General features: G+C 42.6%; 1 protein-coding gene across 8 annotated transcripts in view; it reads right to left on the bottom strand.

The window, feature by feature from the left end:
• Positions 1-18,063, bottom strand: part of PFKFB1 (6-phosphofructo-2-kinase/fructose-2,6-biphosphatase 1) — a 78,876-nt gene that overhangs the window by 7,350 nt on the left and 53,463 nt on the right. For 3 of the 8 annotated variants that reach the window (XM_047764791.1, XM_047764786.1, XM_047764792.1), the window contains exons 10-14: positions 16,224-16,328; positions 12,442-12,571; positions 2,723-2,785; positions 1,601-1,665; positions 927-1,250 (exon numbers count right to left, since the gene is read on the bottom strand). In XM_047764791.1, the coding sequence (XP_047620747.1) occupies positions 1,191-1,250; positions 1,601-1,665; positions 2,723-2,785; positions 12,442-12,571; positions 16,224-16,328 (423 nt within the window). In that variant the 3' untranslated portion in view covers positions 927-1,190. Of the gene's footprint in view, positions 1-926; positions 1,251-1,600; positions 1,666-2,722; positions 2,786-2,903; positions 2,984-12,441; positions 12,572-16,223; positions 16,329-18,063 lie in introns of those variants that run through there. The other 5 variants (XR_007132822.1, XM_047764788.1, XM_047764787.1 and 2 more) reach the window with 4 other exon arrangements.

The following is an 18,063-nucleotide window of genomic DNA, read 5'->3' on the forward strand; positions in this document are numbered from 1 at the left end:
GACTTTAAACAGGATTTAAGAGTGGCTGTGGAAGCAGGTAAGTGTAGATTTGCTTCAAGCAGTAATCAGCAACCCCTTTAGTAGATCCCGATAAAAAAGATGATGTGGATTATACAAGGTTTTGGTCTTGATGGTGCTTGTGATGGAAGGACAAGGGAACAAAGGCAGGGGATGTATGAGTCTGTCTCTTTACCAGTGGGTTGCTGGTACCTGCTGAAAGCAACTGTATGGAAAGAAGCTAAAGATCTGGAACATAGGGTCCAAGCTGGACAGGGATTGAAGACTAATGAAAAGGGAGAGGATGGATGGGTTGTGAGATAGTGGAGGAATCAAAGGACTGTACTCTTGATGCAGTAAAAGAACAAATATTATTCATTCAAGGAATACTACATACATGCCTACTGTTGGGAGGCATGCTGCTAGGGATCCTGCGGATGACACAGAGAGTAATAAGGACAGGGACCAGTGGTCAGATGCTTGTATTAAAGAATTCAGGCTGGGGAGAAGTCTAGATGATGCCAACCAAGGTCCATGGAGTGGATGGCTAAAGGGAAGATGACCACTGAGGTTGAGGGGGCAAGGCACCAGGACACCAGGGTATTGTCTGGACAATTTATATGGACAGTAAAATCACTCAGAATGACAGCAAGAGTTGGAGAAGAGAGGAGCACTGTGGTCTAAGTGCAGATTCTTCTCTGAGGATAAGGAGGAAAGTGTCATGTCCTTAGCCACACTGCCTACCAAGGAATAAGGCCAAAGGCACTCACATGGACCTATCTCCTTCCCTACATTTGGAGGTGCTACTCCAGAGCCCTTCTCTCCAGGAAGCTCTTACCCAGTCCACACCTCCACAGCCCCAGAGCCATTTCATAGGGTCAATATCTTAAGAAGATCTTATGGGAAAAGCCTCACAACAACCTCCTCTCTCCTTTTGTAGTCAGTAAGAGAAGTCTTTATTGACTAGGGAATAGGAATTAAGAAAGAAAAAGTTTCTTCCTGAGCTAGATAGCTCCTTGGTTGTAGCTAGACGTCAAGACTTGTTTCAGAGCTGATGAGAGTTTCTTCACTGGAAGCAGGTCTCTTCCTGTGAGGCCAAGTCCAGAACATTCTCAGGGTAAGAGAACAATGACGTCACCTCCTAAAGTTGGAAGAGAGCTAGGACAGAGGAAGTTTGATGTCTTAGAAAGTGCTCAGTAGTGGGCAGGGACTGTGTCCAGAGCTTCCTCAGGTTCTCGGGTGATGTCTACATTCTGAGAGGAGAGAACCCAGTATTAATATTAAGGAGACAGCAGTGTAGAGCCCCAGCCCCTCCCTGCCTCTTGTCCTCACTGCCAGGCTGCTCTCCTTCAGCCAGGCCTGGATGCTCACCCTCTTCTCAGGCAAGCCTAGGGGAACCTCAGCTGGAGGCCTTTCTGGCAGGGGCTGCTCTAGCCCTGTGTCTCTATGGTGCCTTGGGTCTAGGCTGCAGTCACTGCATTTCTGGGTGCTGGTTATTCTACCTGTTGGTGTCAAACACCCAAGCTCTGTGGGACTGGAGCTGCCTTTCCATGGGGGAGGTGCTTTCACCATGTGCCGGCTTAGGCCAGAGTCCCTCACCTACCTCAGGCTTCTCCCGGTGTGTGTTGACAGCCTCCACATTCAGGTAGATCGACTCCACTTTGCAGCCTCAGAAAAGAACAAACCGGTCCATCCGTAAGCCACCAAGGTAAGCACAGATCTTCCCTGAGGTGTCATTCCGTCCCCAACCCGTCGCTTCCCTCTCCCCAGCTCCACACTGTGTGCAGATCATGACTGCCCAGTAGGGAGGGGAATTTAGACCAGCTGTGTGATGTGTGGGGAAGACCAGGCCTCAGGTAGGAACGGGGTCTCCTCCCAGCCCCGGCCCTAATAGGCGCAGAGTTCTCTGAGCGGCCACTGCTCAGTTGTCAATGGGAATGAGCTGTGAGAAGAGACGATCTCTGCGCCGCCTCCCCAGCTCTTGTCTGTGAGCCAGCAGCCTAGTCTGGGTAATAGTGATGGAGCTCTGTGGATCTTCCCAGCTGAGTCAGGGCTGAAGTGATGAGAAAGTCCTGGGGCCACTGCCTTGGGGCGACCAGTCCCAGGTAAAGTTTACTTAGAGAACTATGTGGTTATGGGGTGTGGAAGGTCAAAGGGAGTTCCGGGGAGCCTGAAGAAAGAGGAGGGTGGTATCATTGGGGCCTGGAGCTGGCAGAAGGAGCTCAGTGTCTGTGGAAGCTCTCTCAGCTCCATCCTTGTGGATCGCACTCCAGTTCAGTCTTCAGGACACTGCCCTGTTCACACCCCAGAAGAGATTCGAGTTTTTCCCTTCCCTGCTTGTGAACATTCCATGGCTAATTAATGCTCCAAGAGAGAATCTAAACTCTCTAAGTCTGAGCTGGTCTTTGAACCCTTTCCTTCAATCGTATACTTCCCCAACGTATACTTATTCTTCTGGTCCACATTAGGGACCTCCTCTTCTACAGATTTGTGCTTTATGATTGGTGCTCCGGTAAAGACAGAAAGCTGGCCCAGATCCCAGATTTAGAGGACACCCCAGTCCTTCTCCATTCTCATCTTGCTACCCGCAGTCCTGAATCTACCAAGACATTCAATTATCCACCCAGAAAACCTCCCTCAAGAGTCTGATTGGCAGATGATAGTCACTGCAGACATACTCATGACCTCTATGTGCTTTTCTTCAGATGAAGGTGAGGGCGCTCACCATAAGCCACAGGTGTAAGTTTGAGCACTGTGTGCAGAGGGCACTTGAGATATGGCAGCTCATCTGGAAAGGAGGAGAGAACAGCCCTCAGAGACAGGGTTCTGGGGATGGCACCACCTCCCAGGGCCTCCAAGCTTGCAGCCCCTTCCCCTTCCAGCCCCTTCCCCATGGCGGTCCTCACCTGGGCCTTGTTCCCCCACACACACTGTGGGGGCAGTGTTGACAGCAGGGTGGGCAGGGAGGAAGAGAGCTGAGAGACACCTGGGGAGCAGGGAGGAAGGATGGCCCTGGGGAACCCAGACAGACAGCAGGTCCCCCAGAAGTTGAGGATGGTCACCTTGGGGGCGGCTAGACTCACTCAGAACAAAGTTAAGTCCAAGACAGGCTTCCTTCCCACACCCAGCCTCGGTCCTTCCACCACAAAGGCCCACAACAGGTCTCAGCACGTGTTTCCTGGGGCCCTACTATGCACCAGGTCCTTCGCTGGTGTGTGCATGCACCTTGGTAGCTCCCACACAGCTTTTTCCCCAGCCTAGGCCTGTGCCCTCTGACCCCTCCAACACTTGTTGATGAACAAGCACTCACCAATTCACTTGTTCCTGTTACTGACTATGATGCATGAGGCTGTTGTGAATATTCACATTCAGTCATTTATGTGGCCTTGATTTCATTCACCAGGCAGCCCTGACAGGAGGGGGTGATTAGGCCCACTCCATGGATGAGGACACTCAGGCTCTGAGAGGAAAGACACTTGCCTAAGTCCCAAAGTCAGGAAGCAGAAGTGTTGGGACTTGAACCCAGGACACTTTGAGGCCGTGTGGGCCCTGTCCACTGCCCACTGCTGCCACTACCTTCAAGAGGCTCACAGTGTCAAGGGGGCAACACCCCTATCTCTCACCACTCTCTGCAGACACCTACTCTCCAGCCCACCCAGGCAGCCCATACAGCTCTCCATCTCCCTTCATGGCTTCCCTCATGGCTTCCCTGACCCAGCGGTTTAACCTAGGCTTTGAAGGCCTGCACTGCCCACCCAGCCTCTTGACACATAAGGCTTGACAATTTCCTGGGCATCTATCCTGCTTCTCCTCCTCGCCTTTGTCATCATCATCTTCAGATGTTGGGCCTTGTGCTTTTGGAGCACTATCTCATTCCATCCTTTCTGTTATTCTGCGGGGGTTAGGGGTTGCTATTCCTCACTGTACATGTGACAAAATAGATTCAAAGAAGGGAAGTAACTTTCCTGATTTCTCTGATTCAGCTCTGCTCCCATCTGGACAAGTAAGCTTGGTCCTGCCTTTTCTCTATGGCCCTTAGAATTCCTGTATCTCATAGCACAGGATTGGACCCAGCTTTGAGGTCCCTCTGAGTTCTCAGTAACACCATCTCTCTGGGCCCCAGTTTCCTTGCCTGAACAATAGGAGTAAGAGCATGTGCCTAGCCCTACCTGGCTCAGCTTCCAGGACAGCTGTGAGAAGCTGGTATGGTCTATGCATGAAAGCAGTAGGTGTACAAACAGGAGATGCATGTGGTCCTCCTTCTGTACTCCCATATGTGTCTGATGTGAGGGGCCTCTGGAATGAACCTGAGATTGGTACCGTTCCCTGCCCCTCTTAGACCTATGATCTTGAGTAAGTCACTTTATCTCTCAAAGCCTCCATTTCCTCTTCTGTTCAGTTGGGGTTACAGGGCCAGCCCCATAGTCTCGAAGATAGTACCAAACAGTACAGATGTGGATGGTATCAGAAATCTAGCAGCACTACCCAAAAACATGTCGCTTTTTTCCGCTGAAGAGATTGAGGATCAGACAAAGGATATTACTTGTCCAATGTCAAGTTCTCATGTTCTCAGGGTTCTAATTTCAGATAATTCTATATTGAGTGCCCCCTTTTTTATAATTTTTTTATTTTCCCACTGTACAGCAAGGGGATCCGGTTATCCTTACATGTATACATTACAATTACATTTTTCCCCCCACCCTTTCTTCTGTTGCAACATGAGTATCTAGACAAAGTTCTCAATGCTATTCAGCAGGATCTCCTTGTAAATCTATTCTAAGTTGTGTCTGATAAGCCCAAGCTCCCCATCCCTCCCACTCCCTCTCCCTCCCATCAGGCAGCCACAAGTCTCTTCTCCAAGTCCATGATTTTCTTTTCTGAGGAGATATTCATTTGTGCTGGATATTAGATTCCAGTTATAAGTGATATCATATGGTATTTGTCTTTGTCTTTCTGGCTCATTTCACTCAGTATGAGAGTCTCTAGTTCCATCCATGTTGATGCAAATGGCATTATGTCATTCTTTTTATGGCTGAGTAGTATTCCATTGTGTAAATATACCACTTCTTCTGAATCCAATCCTCTGTCGATGGACATTTGGGTTGTGTCCATGTCCTGGCTATTGTGAATAGTGCTGCAATAAACATGCGGGTGCACGTGCCTCTTTTAAGTAGAGTTTTGTCCAGATAGATGCCCAAGAGTGGGATTGCGGGGTCATATGGAAGTTCTATGTATAGATTTCTAAGGTATCTCCAAACTGTTCCCCATAGTGGCTGTACCAGTTTACATTCCCACCAGGAGTGCAGGAGGGTTCCCTTTTCTCCACACCTGCTCCAGCACATGTTATTTGTGGATTTATTAATGATGGCCATTCTGACTGGTGTGAGGTGGTATCTCATGGTTGTTTTGATTTGCATTTCTCTTATAACCAGCGATGTTGAGCATTTTTCATGTGCTGGTTGGCCATCTGTATATCTTCTTTGGAGAAATGTCTATTCAGGTCTTTTGCCCATTTTTCCATGGATTGATTGGCTTTTTTGCTGTTGGGTTGTATAAGTTGTTTATATATTCTAGAGATTAAGCCCTTGTCGGTTGCATCATTTGAAACTATGTTCTCCCATTCTGGAAGTTGTCTTTTTGTTTTCTTTTGGGTTTCCTTGGCTGTGCAAAAGCTTTTCAGTTTGATGAGGTCCCATGGGTTTATTTTTGCTCTAATTTCGATTGCTTTGGGAGACTGACCTGAGAACATATTCATGATGTGGATGTCAGAGAGTGTTTTGCCTATGTTTTCTTCTAGGAGTTTGATGGTGTCCTGTCGTATATTTAAGTCTTTCAGCCATTTGGAGTTTCTTTTGGTGCATGGTGTGAGGGTGTGTTCTAGTTTCATTGCTTTGCATGCAGCTGTCCAGGTTTGCCAGCAATGCTTGCTGAATAGACTTTCTTTTTCCCATTTGATGTTCTTGCCTCCCTTGTCAAAGATTAATGGACCATAGGTGTCAGGGTTTATTTCCGGGTTCTCTCTTCTGTTCCATTGGTTGGTCTGTCTGTTTTGATACCAGTACCACACTGTTTTGATGACTGTGGCTTTGTAATATTTCTTGAAGTCTGGGAGAGTTATGCCTCCTGCTTGGTTTTTGTTTCTCAGGATTGCTTTGGCGATTCTGGGTCTTTTGTGGTTCCATATAAATGTCTGGATTGTTTGTTCTAGTTCTGTGAAAAATGTCCTGGGTAATTGGATAGGGATTGCATTGAATCTGTAGATTGCTTTGGGTAGTATGGCCATTTTTACAATATTGGTTTTCCCAATCCAGGAACATGGAATCTCTTTCCATTTCTTTACATCTTCTTTGATTTCTTTGATGAAAGTTTTATAGTTCTCGGCATAGCAGTCCTTTCCCTCCTTGGTCAGGTGTATTCCGAGGTATTTGATTTTGTGAGGTGCAATTTTAAAAGGTATCATATTTTTCTATTCCTTTTCTAATATTTCGTTGCTGGTATACAGAAATGCAACTGACTTCTGAATGTTAATCTTATATCCAAACTTTGCTTAATTTATGAATCAGTTCAAGTAGTTTTGGAGTTGAGTCCTTAGGGTTTTCTATGTATAGTATCATGTCGTCTGTGTACAGTGACACTTTTATCTCTTCTCTTCCTATATGGATGCCTTTTATTTCTTTTGTTTGTCTAATTGCTGTGGCTAGGACTTCCAAAACTATGTTGAAGAGCAGTGGTGAGAGTGGGCATCCCTGTCTTGTTCCAGATTTGAGTGAGAAGGCTTTCAGGTTTTCCCCATTGAGTATTATATTTGCTGTGGGTTTCTCATAAATGGCTTTGATTATGTTCGGGAATGTTCCCTCTATACCCACTTTGGCGAGGGTCTTGATCATGAATGGATGTTGGATTTTGTCAAATGCTTTTTCTGCGTCTATTGAGATGATCATATGATTTTGATTTTTCTTTTATTAATGTGGTGTATGATGCTGATTGATTTGCATATGTTGAACCACCCTTGTGAACCTGGGATGAACCCAACCTGGTCATGGTGTCTAATTTTTTTGGTATGTTGTTGGATTCAGTTGGCTAAGATTTTGTTGAGAATTTTTGCATCTATATTCATCAATGATATTGGGCGATAGTTTTCTTTTTTGGTGGTATCTCTGTCTGGTTTTGGAATGAGGGTGATGGTGGCATCATAGAATGTCTTTGGGAGTGTTCCTTCTTCTTCACCCTTTTGAAAGAGTTTAAGGAGGATGGGCACCAGTTCCTCTTTATATGTTTGATAGAATTCGCCTGTGAAGCCATCTGGTCCTGGACTTTTATTTGTAGGGAGTGATTTTATGACCTCTTCAATTTCATTTCTAGTGATCGGTCTGTTCAGTTGGTCTGTTTCTACTTGATTCAGTTTTGGCAGGCTGTAAGATTCTAGAAAATTGTCCATTTCTTCCAGATTGTCCAACTTGTTGCCGTATAGTTGTTCATAGTATTCTCTTATGGTTTTTTGTATTTCTGCTGTATCCGTTGTGATTTCTCCTTTTTCATTTATAATTTTGGTTATTTGGGTTCTTTCTCTCCTCTTTTTAGTGAGTCTGGCCAGGGGGTTGTCAATTTTGTTGACCTTTTCAAAGAACCAGCTCTTGGTTTTATTAATTTCCTCTATTGTTTTTTGAGTCTCTATTTTATTGATTTCTTCTTTGATCTTTATAATTTCCTTCCTTCTGCTGACTTTAGGCCTTTTTTTGTTCTTCTTTTTCTAATTCATTTAGGTGGAGGGTTAAGTTGCCCATTTGGGATCTTTCTTCTTTTTTGAGAAAGGCCTGTATTGCTATAAATTTCCCTCTGAGCACTGCTTTCGCAGCATCCCATAGATTTTGAGCGGTTGTGTCTTCATTATCATTTGTTTCAAGGTAGTTTTTAATTTCCTTCTTGATTCCCTCATTGACCCATTGGTTTTTGAGTAGCATGTTGTTTAGTCTCCATGTAGTAGGTTTTTTCTCTTTCCTTTTCCCATGGTTGGTTTCTAACTTCATGGCATTGTGGTCAGAGAAGATACTTGAGATAATTTCTATGCTCCTAAACTTATTGAGATTCGCTTTGTGTCGCAATATGTGGTCGATTCTTGAGAATGTTCCATGAGCATTTGAGAAGAATGTGTATTCTGCTTTTTTTGGATGTAGGGTCCTGAAGATATCAATGAAGCCTAACTTTTCTATTGTTTCCTTTAGGATCTCTGTTGCTTTATTGGTTTTCTGTCTAGAGGCTCTGTCCATTGATGTGAGGGGGGTATTAAGGTCTCCTACTATGATTGTATTCTCATCAATATCTCCCTTTATGTCTGTTAATATTTGTTGTATGTATCTGGGTGCTCCTGTATTTGGGGCATATATGTTGACGATAGTAACATCCTCTCCTTGGATGGATCCCTTAATCATTAAGTAGTGTCCTTCTTTGTCTTTCTTTATGTCTTTTGTTTTAAAGTCTATTTTGTCTGATATGAGCGTTGCGACTCCTGCTTTTCTGTCATGTCTATTGGCGTGACATATTTTTCCCCACCCTTTCACTTTCAATCTATATGTATCTTTTGTCCTAAGGTGAGTTTCTTGTAGGCAGCCTATTGAAGGTTTTTGCCTTTTTATCCACTCAGCCACTCTGTGTGTTTTGATTGGGGCATTCAGTCCATTGACATTTAAGGTGATAATGGATAGATGATTATTTATTGCCATTTGAACCTCGTGTTCCAGTTGATTCTATGGTTGTCCATTCTTCCTTTCTTTTTTTTTTTTTTTTTTTTTTGGTTGGATGGTCTCCTGTTATTATCTGCTTGAGTGTATTTTTTTTTCATTTTTTGCAAATGCAATATTTGGTTTTGGCTTGTGGTTGCCCTGTTTTTTAAGTATGCTAACCCCTTCCCATAATTGTGTGTTTTAGCCTGATGGTCCTGTAAGTTCAAACACTTCATTACTATATTAAAATTAAGAAGGGAAACATACAAACAAACAAACAAAAAGGGTTATTTATTTCCTAACATCCCTTGCCCACATTTTATGGTTTTGATGACTCTTTTTTATTTTTTTCTTTTTAATTTTATTTTGCTTGAGGCCTTTTCATGATCTGTATGCTGGCTTATTTTAGTGACTGCTCTCTGATTGTGGTTTCCTCAGTCCTAGTTCTTCCTCTTCTTCTTTTTTTTTTCTTTTGTTTTTTCTTCCCTTTTCTTCCTTTCTTTTTGGTTTAGAGAAGCCCTTTCAATATTTCCCTTAACCTGGGTTTTGTGTTGCAGTATTCTTTAAGTTTTTGTTTGTTGGAAAAAAATTTTATTTCCCCTTCTATGTTAAATGATATTCTTGCTGGATAGAGTATTCTAGGTTGCATATTTTTTCCTTTGAGCCCTTTAAATATCTCTTGCCATTCCCTCCTGGCCTGTAGTGTTTCTGTAGATAAATCAGCTGATATTCTTCTTTTTTTTTGTCTTTTGTTGTTGTTGTTGTTGCTATTTCTTGGGCTGCTCCCGTGGCATATGGAGGTTCCCAGGCTAGGGGTCGAATCGGAGCTCCAGCCCACGCCAGAGCCACAGCAACGCAGGATCCGAGCCGCGTCTGTAACCTACACCACAGCTCATGGCAACGCCGGATCGTTAACCCACTGAGCAAGGGCAGGGACCGAACCCGCAACCTCATGGTTCCTAGTCGGATTCTTTAACCACTGCGCCACGACGGGAACTCCCAGCTGATATTCTTATGGGGGTTCCCTTGTAGGTAACATTCTGTTTTTCTCTTGCTGCCTTTAGGATCCTCTCTTTATCACTAACTTTTGCCATTTTTATTATGATGTGTCTTGCTGTGGGTCTATTTGGGTTCAGTTTGTTTGGGGCCCTCTGTGCTTCTTGTATCTTGAACCCAGTATCCTTTAGATTTGGGAAGTTTCCAGCGATAATTTCTTCAAATATATTTTCCATCCCCTTATCTTTTTCTACTCCTGCTGGAATTCCTATTATGCGTAGATTGGCCAGCTTTATATTATCCCATAGGTCTCTTATATTGCTTTCCAGTTTTTGGATTCGGTTTTCTGTCTGTTGACCAGATTGAGTGATTTCCATTATTCTAGCTTCCATATCACTGATTCGTTCTTCTGCATTATTCATTCTGGTTTTTACTGCCCTTAGTTCAGTTTGCATCTCTGCAAATGAATGTTCTAGTTTTTCTTGGCTCCTCCTTATATTTTCTAGTTCCTTTCTGAGGGTATCTGCATTACTGTTCATATCTTCTCTTCATTCCTTCAGTATTTTCACTAGTTCTCTTTTGAACTCCAGGTCTGTCAGACTGCAGAGATCTGTTTCATTGTTGACTGTTTTAGGTGAGTTCTCCTGTTGGTTTGACTGGGGGTGGTTTCTCAGCTTCTTCATCTTGCTTGTTGTTTTCTTTCTCCTGAGGGAGTTGTACTCTCCGTGATCGGGCAGTGTTTGCCTTGTCACTGCCGTGGAAGATTTCCTGAGGGCTGGCGTTGTTGGTCAATCTTTTTTGAGGCAGTGTGGCTTTTCTGGAGTGTTGATGGGGCTAACAGTGTTTCTTTGAAGCAATGGAGGTCTTCCTGAGGGCAGGCAGGACTGGGAGGTCCACACCACGATGGTAGCAGATTTCACTTGGTCATGCAGAGCTTGCACTGGTGTTTTTAGGCTGTGGGGTTCTTGCAGGGGGTTGGCGGTGTTGGGCAGCTGTTCCTCAGGAGTGCAGCACCCCCTGGGGGCTGGAGCAGCTATCTGGGTCACTGAGAACCTAAGAGGTTCCTCCCTAGGGCAGCCCAACTCAGAAGGACGGCCTGAGAATGTAGGTGGATCTTTTCATAGTGTGGCCAAGCTTGTTGCAGCTTTTCTGGGCTGCAGGGGCTCTTCCAGGGGGCTGGTGGTGCTGAGCAGCTATTCCGTTGGAGTGGGGCACCCCCTGGGTGCTTGGGCGGGTAGCAGGGCCACTGGAAACCCAAGAGGCTCCTCCCCAGGGCAGCCTGACTCAGAAAAACCGCCTGAGATCTTTTCCCGACTCGGCCAGGCTTGTTGCAGCTTTTCTGGGCTGCAGGGGGTCCTGCCTGGAGCTTGCAGTCCTATGCAGCTGATACACTAGATCTCGGCACCCCCTGGGTGCTTGGGCAGGTAGCAGGGCTGTTGGAAACCCATGAGGCTCCTCTCCGGTGCAGCCTGACTGAGAAAGATCGTCTGAGATCTTTTCCCAACTCGGCCAGGCTTGTTGCAGCTTTTCTGGGCTGTAGGGTTCCTGCCTGGAGCTGGCAGTCCTATGCAGCTGATCCTCTAGAGCTTGGCACCCCCTGGGGGCTTGGGCGGGTAGCAGGGCCGCTGGAAATCCAAGAGGCTCCTCCCCGGGGCAGCCCAACTCAGAAAAACCATCTGAGAATTAGGCAGATCTATTCATGGCCTGGCTAGGCTTGTTCTAGCTTTTCTGTGCTGCATGCCTTTTCTCGGGGGCTGGTGGTGTTTGGTGCTGCTCTGAGGAAGTGTAGTCCCTCAAAAGGGCAAGCAGGCCTGTGCAGGGACAGCCCCCATGGTGGTAGGCTTCAGGCAATTGTTGAGGCCAGCCCTCCTGGATGGCAGGCAGCCCCAGGTTTGGGAGAGCATAGGGGGTGGCGGGGGTGGGGGGAGGGGATGTTGAGTGCCCTTGTATATGAAGCTAGCATCATAGAAAAGATCCAATTCTACAGTACATTGTACACTTCAAATATGACTTTGCACTCTCCTCACACTCTCTTACTCCAGTGTCCTGGAGATGTCAACACTCATCATCCAAATCAGAAATGGACTCTCACATCTGAAGGTGAAACACCAGTCCCTTGCCAGGCCAGCTGCCCTAGTTTGCAATTCAGTATTTGTAGTCAGTGTGTAGATACTCTGAATAACAATGCATAGATATTTTTTAAAAAAGAAATTATCATTTAAAATTTTTAATGAAACTATTACTATTTTGGAGAAATCATCCCTACAGCAAAGACAGAAACCTATAATCAAAATCATGAGGCCATGATAGGTCCCATTACCACCTAATGACAGAATGCCTCAGAGAAATACTGGCTCAGATTTTTCAGGTTGAGTCAAACTGTCAAGTTTGGTTTTGAAAATGTTAACTCACAATAATACTAATATTAATAATAGCAGCTAACACTTATATAGTCCATACTATGTGTTATGAACTGCTTTAAGCCCTTTATATTATGTTGATTTATTTAAACATCATTGTTATTCTCCCCATTTTACAAATAAAGAAACTGAGAACAGAGAAGTCCAAGTACTTTGCCAAAGGTACTATGTGACAGAGTAAGAACTTCAACTCAGGTACCCTTATAGATGTTGTACAGTTCACTATTAATATATAAACCACCAATGCTGGTGTCAGGGTCTCAAATCACATGTAGCTCCCATACCAGGGGCAGAGAAGATTGTGGTACCTGAGCTCTTGTCCAGGAAGTAGGCCAGGAGGCACCGCATGACAGCCTGGTGGCAAATCACTAATACATTTTCCTGACGTTCTAGCTCCATTATAACTGGCTCCAGACGCTGGACCAGATCTTCATAGGACTGGAAGGGAGAGAAATGCTTGAATAAGAATAGGATATGAGGCTCATTTGCCCAGAGGAGAACTCCAGAGTAGGAATCAAGAAAACTTGGTTGTGGTGCCAGTTCAGTTGTTGTGATCCAGCAGTATGACCTTAGACAACCCACTTCTTTCTGAGGGTCTTAGTTTCTCATCTATTAAATGGGGACTGTCAATATAGTAGAATGGATAGCAATAACAATAATAAAACTTTCCATTACAAAATCTCCAGGAAAGCTGAAAAAATAAATGTCTGCACTGTTGACCTTTCAAGAAATAAAAGAAACATTATTAATATAGAGTTCCAAAATGAAGGAAAACTTGGAAAAAATAGTGATAAATGGATATAGAAGCCACAACTCCCCTGAAGGCATTTTCCAATCACAGTATCCAAGAGACTTGACATTTTAAAACCCCATAGAAACAGGAGACAATACCTTAGGTATGTACAAGGTGAGGAGTTGGGACTGAAACTCTCACATAAATCTGAGACATTCAAAGGACTACATCCTCAGTAAAAATATAATCTAAAAAGTGTATCCTACAGGAAAAGGAAAACAGAAAAGATATCTTTCTCTATTTGACTCTTGGTGGAAAATATTAAACATCCTGAGAGAATATATAACCACAAGCCTATCATCAGGTAGAATATACTACCCACATTTAAAAAATACTAAGCCGAGAGTTTAATAAGAAGAGGTTTCAAGTTGTTAGCTCCCAGGAGTGTCTCAAAGAAGCAAGTGGAAATTCTCTCTGGACTCTCTCAACTCAGGCTGCATGGGACTCTCACAGATACATTTTTGTTAAACTGAAGCTCACATAACATTCAAGGAAAACAAGCTACCATGAGGGAAAATAAGCAGAAACAACAAGAGGAAAACACTAACAACTTAAGATAAAAGATCTACAATATAAAATAAATATGTTTGAGATTTTTAAAGAAATAAAAGATTAAAAATATAAAGAAGAAATAAGATGTTATTGAATATATGATCTATATTTGAGAAAGAACTATATAGAATTTCTAGAAATGAAAGAAATATTGATAAAAAATGAAAACTCAATAGATGGAGTAAACAACAGATTAGATACAACTTAAAAAATACTGATTTGAGATATAGAACAGAACAAATTACTCAGGATGAAGCAAAGAGATTGCAAATAAGAAGTATACATGAAATCTAAAAATGGGGTACAAATGAAGTTATTTGAAGAACAGAAACAGACTCACAGACTGAAAAACTTATGGTTACCAAAGAGGAAAGATTGGGGGGTGGTGAACTGGAGGTTTGGGATTGGCCAATGGGGACCTGCTATATAGCTCAGAGAATTCTACCCAATATTCTGTGGTGGTCTATGTGGGAAAAGAATCTGAAAGAGAATTGGAGTTCCCATTGTGGTTCATCTGGTTAAGAATCTGACTAGTATCCATGAGGATGTGGGTTTGATCCCTGGCCTTACTCAGTGGGTTAAGGATTTGGTGTTGCCATAAGCTTCAGCACAGGTGGCAGACATGGCTTGGATCTGGCATTGCTGTGGCTATGGCATAGGTTGGCAGTTACAGCTCTGATTTGACACTTAGCCTGGGAACTTCCACATGCCACAGGTTTGGCCCTTAAAAAAAAAAAGAATCTGAAAGAGAATAGATATGTTTATATGTATAACTGAATCACTTTGTTGTACAGCAGAAATGATCACAACCTTGTAAATCAACTCTACTTCAGTAAAACTTTAAAAATTAAAAAAAGAAGTTAGGAGACATAAGTTAGGAGACATAAAGGATAGACATGGGACTGAAACACATCTAATTGTATTTCCAGAAGGAGATAGTAGGATATGAGAGAAGAACAAGTATACAATGTCTGGAAGTTTTCTAGAACTGATGAAGACTCAAAATTCTCAGATTCTGGAAGTCCAATTAATCCCAATAAAGATAAATGAAAAGAAATTAATACTTAGACATACAGTGACACAAATACCCTACAAAATACAAAGGCCCTAAAAGCAGCAAGAGAGAAAAGAAACATCAGTTAGACTATTGGAGACTTCCTATTTGCATCATAAGCCAGAAGACATTGAGGATAATATCTCAGAAGTACTGAGAGAAAACTATCATCCTAGAGTTTTATACTTTGCCAAAGTATAAAACTGAAGACATTTTTAGACAAAAAGACAGGTGATTCTACTACCAATTTCCTAAAGAAATTGCTAAAGGAAGGACACTGACCACAGAAGGAAAACAAGGTGTAAGAGAAAGAATGATCAAAAATATTGGTAAATATGTGGTTAAAGCTAAATAAACACTGACTCTATACAAAAAGTTTAATAATAACAAAGATAATTCATTTGGGGATTAAGACACAAGGTTGAAATAAAATGCAAAATAACAATTAACGTGTAAGTTAAGAGAGGGAGTGACTGGAGTTGTAAAGTTTTTATATTATTTTAGGGGGAGGGTAAAGACATTGATTATTAGATTTTTTTAAAATGTTAAGAATAATCCTAAAAGAATGGAAAGAGATTGTATAACTCAAACATAGTTGTAAAAACTCTATCAATTCATCAATTCTGAAGAAGGGAGGAAAAGAAAAAAAATAAGTATAGAGTGCTCAAAGTAAAATAAATCATAAATTACAGTAAAAGTATACCTGACTTACCATTCAAAAGACATATATTTTTAGTTTGTAGTAAAGCCAACAAAAGTGAACTATTCACCGTTTATGAGAGACAAAACAAAAATACACGGAAAAATTGAAAAAAAGTAAATGAGTAAAGATGAACTAGGCAAATACTGACCAGAAGAAATCTTATATAGCTATATTATATCATATAAAATACACTCAGGCAAAAACCATTATTAGGGGAAATAGGCTTGCTTACTATGTAATAATAAAGTATACAATTCACTAAATATAATTATTTTAAATTTGTATGCCTCTGATAACATAGCCTCAAAATATATAAAGGAAAATGAGGGTGAACTCAGACTGACTTCATAATGTCATTTCTAAGAACGAAAATACAAATGTCAAAGTGCTTTGTAGTAAAAGATGTCCATTGTTTTATCTTCTCTCATAACCCACTTTTCTGATAATTGTTCTTAGGACTTTGTATCAGAAATAGAGTATGATTAACAAATATTCTAACATGTGGAACTGGTTAAATGGAAGCTGGATTGAAAGCAATGCGGATTTACCTCATATGGGAATAGGGAATTGATTGTCTGGCTCATGTGGTGGCAGAGAAGTTGGTTAAAACATTACCTATTATTCCTTGGGTTTCCAACCCACTGTCCAGAGAGTCTGGAACTTTGGGCATCTTGGCAATAAAATGTCAGGAAATTGGAGTATGTTGAACTATTCCAAATGCCTTTAGTGAAAGGATATCAAAGACAAAGTCTAGGATAAAATGAGCCCTCCTGAAAGAAGAGAGAAAATAAGCAGGCAAATAAGTAGCTTTTTAAAAAGAGGAATCTGTTGCCTATAGCCAAGAATCTGAGATAGCCAAGGGCCAGATAATCACGTGCCTTATTAGATGGATGCTGCTGCAAAATTTGTTTCACTTTGTTTCTAAAGCATTTGGAATGGAAATACTGGGGAGGAGCCCTAGGAATCAGGCCTCCCCTCCAAATCTTACCTCTCCCTTGGGATAGCGGTAGCGATATTTATCTTGGTCTCGTAGGGCAAATTCTTCGGGATAGTGCTCTTGGATTTCCTCATATGTCATTTCCTCACAGACACCCTGAGATAAATTATTTGGAGATAAAGGTGTTCACAAGTTGAATGAAATTCCCACAGCCTTTATCATAGCTTTGAGGTCAATGATTGTGGAACATTAGCACACAAGCACTTGGTTTCTGTGAACACAGCTCTAGGTCTGCACCTGTTGTCCAAGTGTATATGTGTACCAGATGTGGATATGAGAATGAGTATATGTGTATAGGTGTGTTCAGGCTGAGTGTATGGTGACTTTCTGTGGTGTTACTCTATGATTTCCCCAATAGGTTTATAGGTGTATATTGTACATATAAGTATGTACTTTCATAAATTTGTGGGCTTAAGGATTCGTGACTGTGTTTATCTGTGTGTGTACAGCATGCTTATGATGTGTACTTGTGGTAATCTTTAAAGTCTTATGCTACATATTTTCTGTATTTGTCTCAGCATATGTAGAGTGTGTTGTGTGAGTATCTATGTGTATATATACAGTGTCTGATCATCTGAGAATGTGCCCAAATGGGTGTCTCTGGGGTCTGTCTCTCCACGTGGGTCTCAGTGTATCTGTGGCACATGTATCTATGAGTGTGTATATCCCTGATTATATGTGTGTGTATCCGTGTGCCTATGTCTGAGGTCTGTGTGAATTTGTGGTAATATGGTGGAGGCTATGTGTCTGTACTATTTATATGTCCATGGTATGCCTCTCTGTGTCTCTGTGATTGATATAGATATGCAAAGACTGCATGTATGTCAACAGTGAGTGTGTCTATTTGTATCTCTATGTGTATCAGCATGTATGTGTGTGCATGGATGGCACAAATATGATTGGTAGATGTGTCTGAGAGGGAACTTGTGAAAGACTAGTGAGTCTAGGTTTCTGTGAAGGGCATATCTGTGAGTGTTAACATACCTATGACTGTGTATGCAAGTGCACGTGTGTGTGCACATCCACAGCAAGTGCATGTGTGTGTTTATAACTACAGCAGTGCTTTCCTATGTTATGGCATTTCCCATCTCTCCTGCCCACACCTCTGATCCAGGACCTTTGGCAGATAAGAAAACAGATATCCACAGACCTCTCAGAAAGCAAGAATTAGTAAATTCCTAACAGTTTCAGAGTATGCCTTGGGGAGATACATTCTCCTTACCCAAAGAAGGACTCAAGGGCTCGGAGAATGAGTTCTCACTGAGAAATCCACAGAAGTGGGAGAGGCTGCTGGGTGGAGGTGGGAAGTGATCTTGGGTTTGCAACATTTCCTTCTGGTGGTGTAGATTCCAATTAGACCTCCCTGTAGAGGGGCAATGGTCTCTGGGTTTTGTCTTTTGAGTCATCTACCAGACTTCCCTTAGGGTTTAGGTTATCCCTTTCCCCAATCTACAAGCAGATAGGCAGTGTCAAACTTCAACCGACAACCCCCGATGGGAGAAAATGCACTCTGTAGATAAATAAAGTCCTTCCAGATTGGCTTCAACTTCCTTTTTTCTTTTTTCTTTTTTCTTTTTTTTGTCTTTCTTTTTAGGGCTGCACTTGTGGCATATGGAGGTTTCCAGGGTTCCCAGGCTAGGGGTCCAATCGGAGCTGTAGCCGCCAGCCTACTCCAGGACCACAGCAATGCCAGATCCAAGCCTTGTCTGAGACCTACATCACAGCTCACGGAAACACCGGATCCTTAACCCACTGAGCAAGGCCAGGGATCAAACCTGCGTCCTAATGGATACCAGTAGGTTTGTTAATTGCTGAGCCATGAAGGGAACTC

The sequence above is a fragment of the Phacochoerus africanus genome, chromosome X, assembly GCF_016906955.1.
Source record: "Phacochoerus africanus isolate WHEZ1 chromosome X, ROS_Pafr_v1, whole genome shotgun sequence".
Taxonomy (NCBI): Eukaryota; Metazoa; Chordata; class Mammalia; order Artiodactyla; family Suidae; genus Phacochoerus; species Phacochoerus africanus.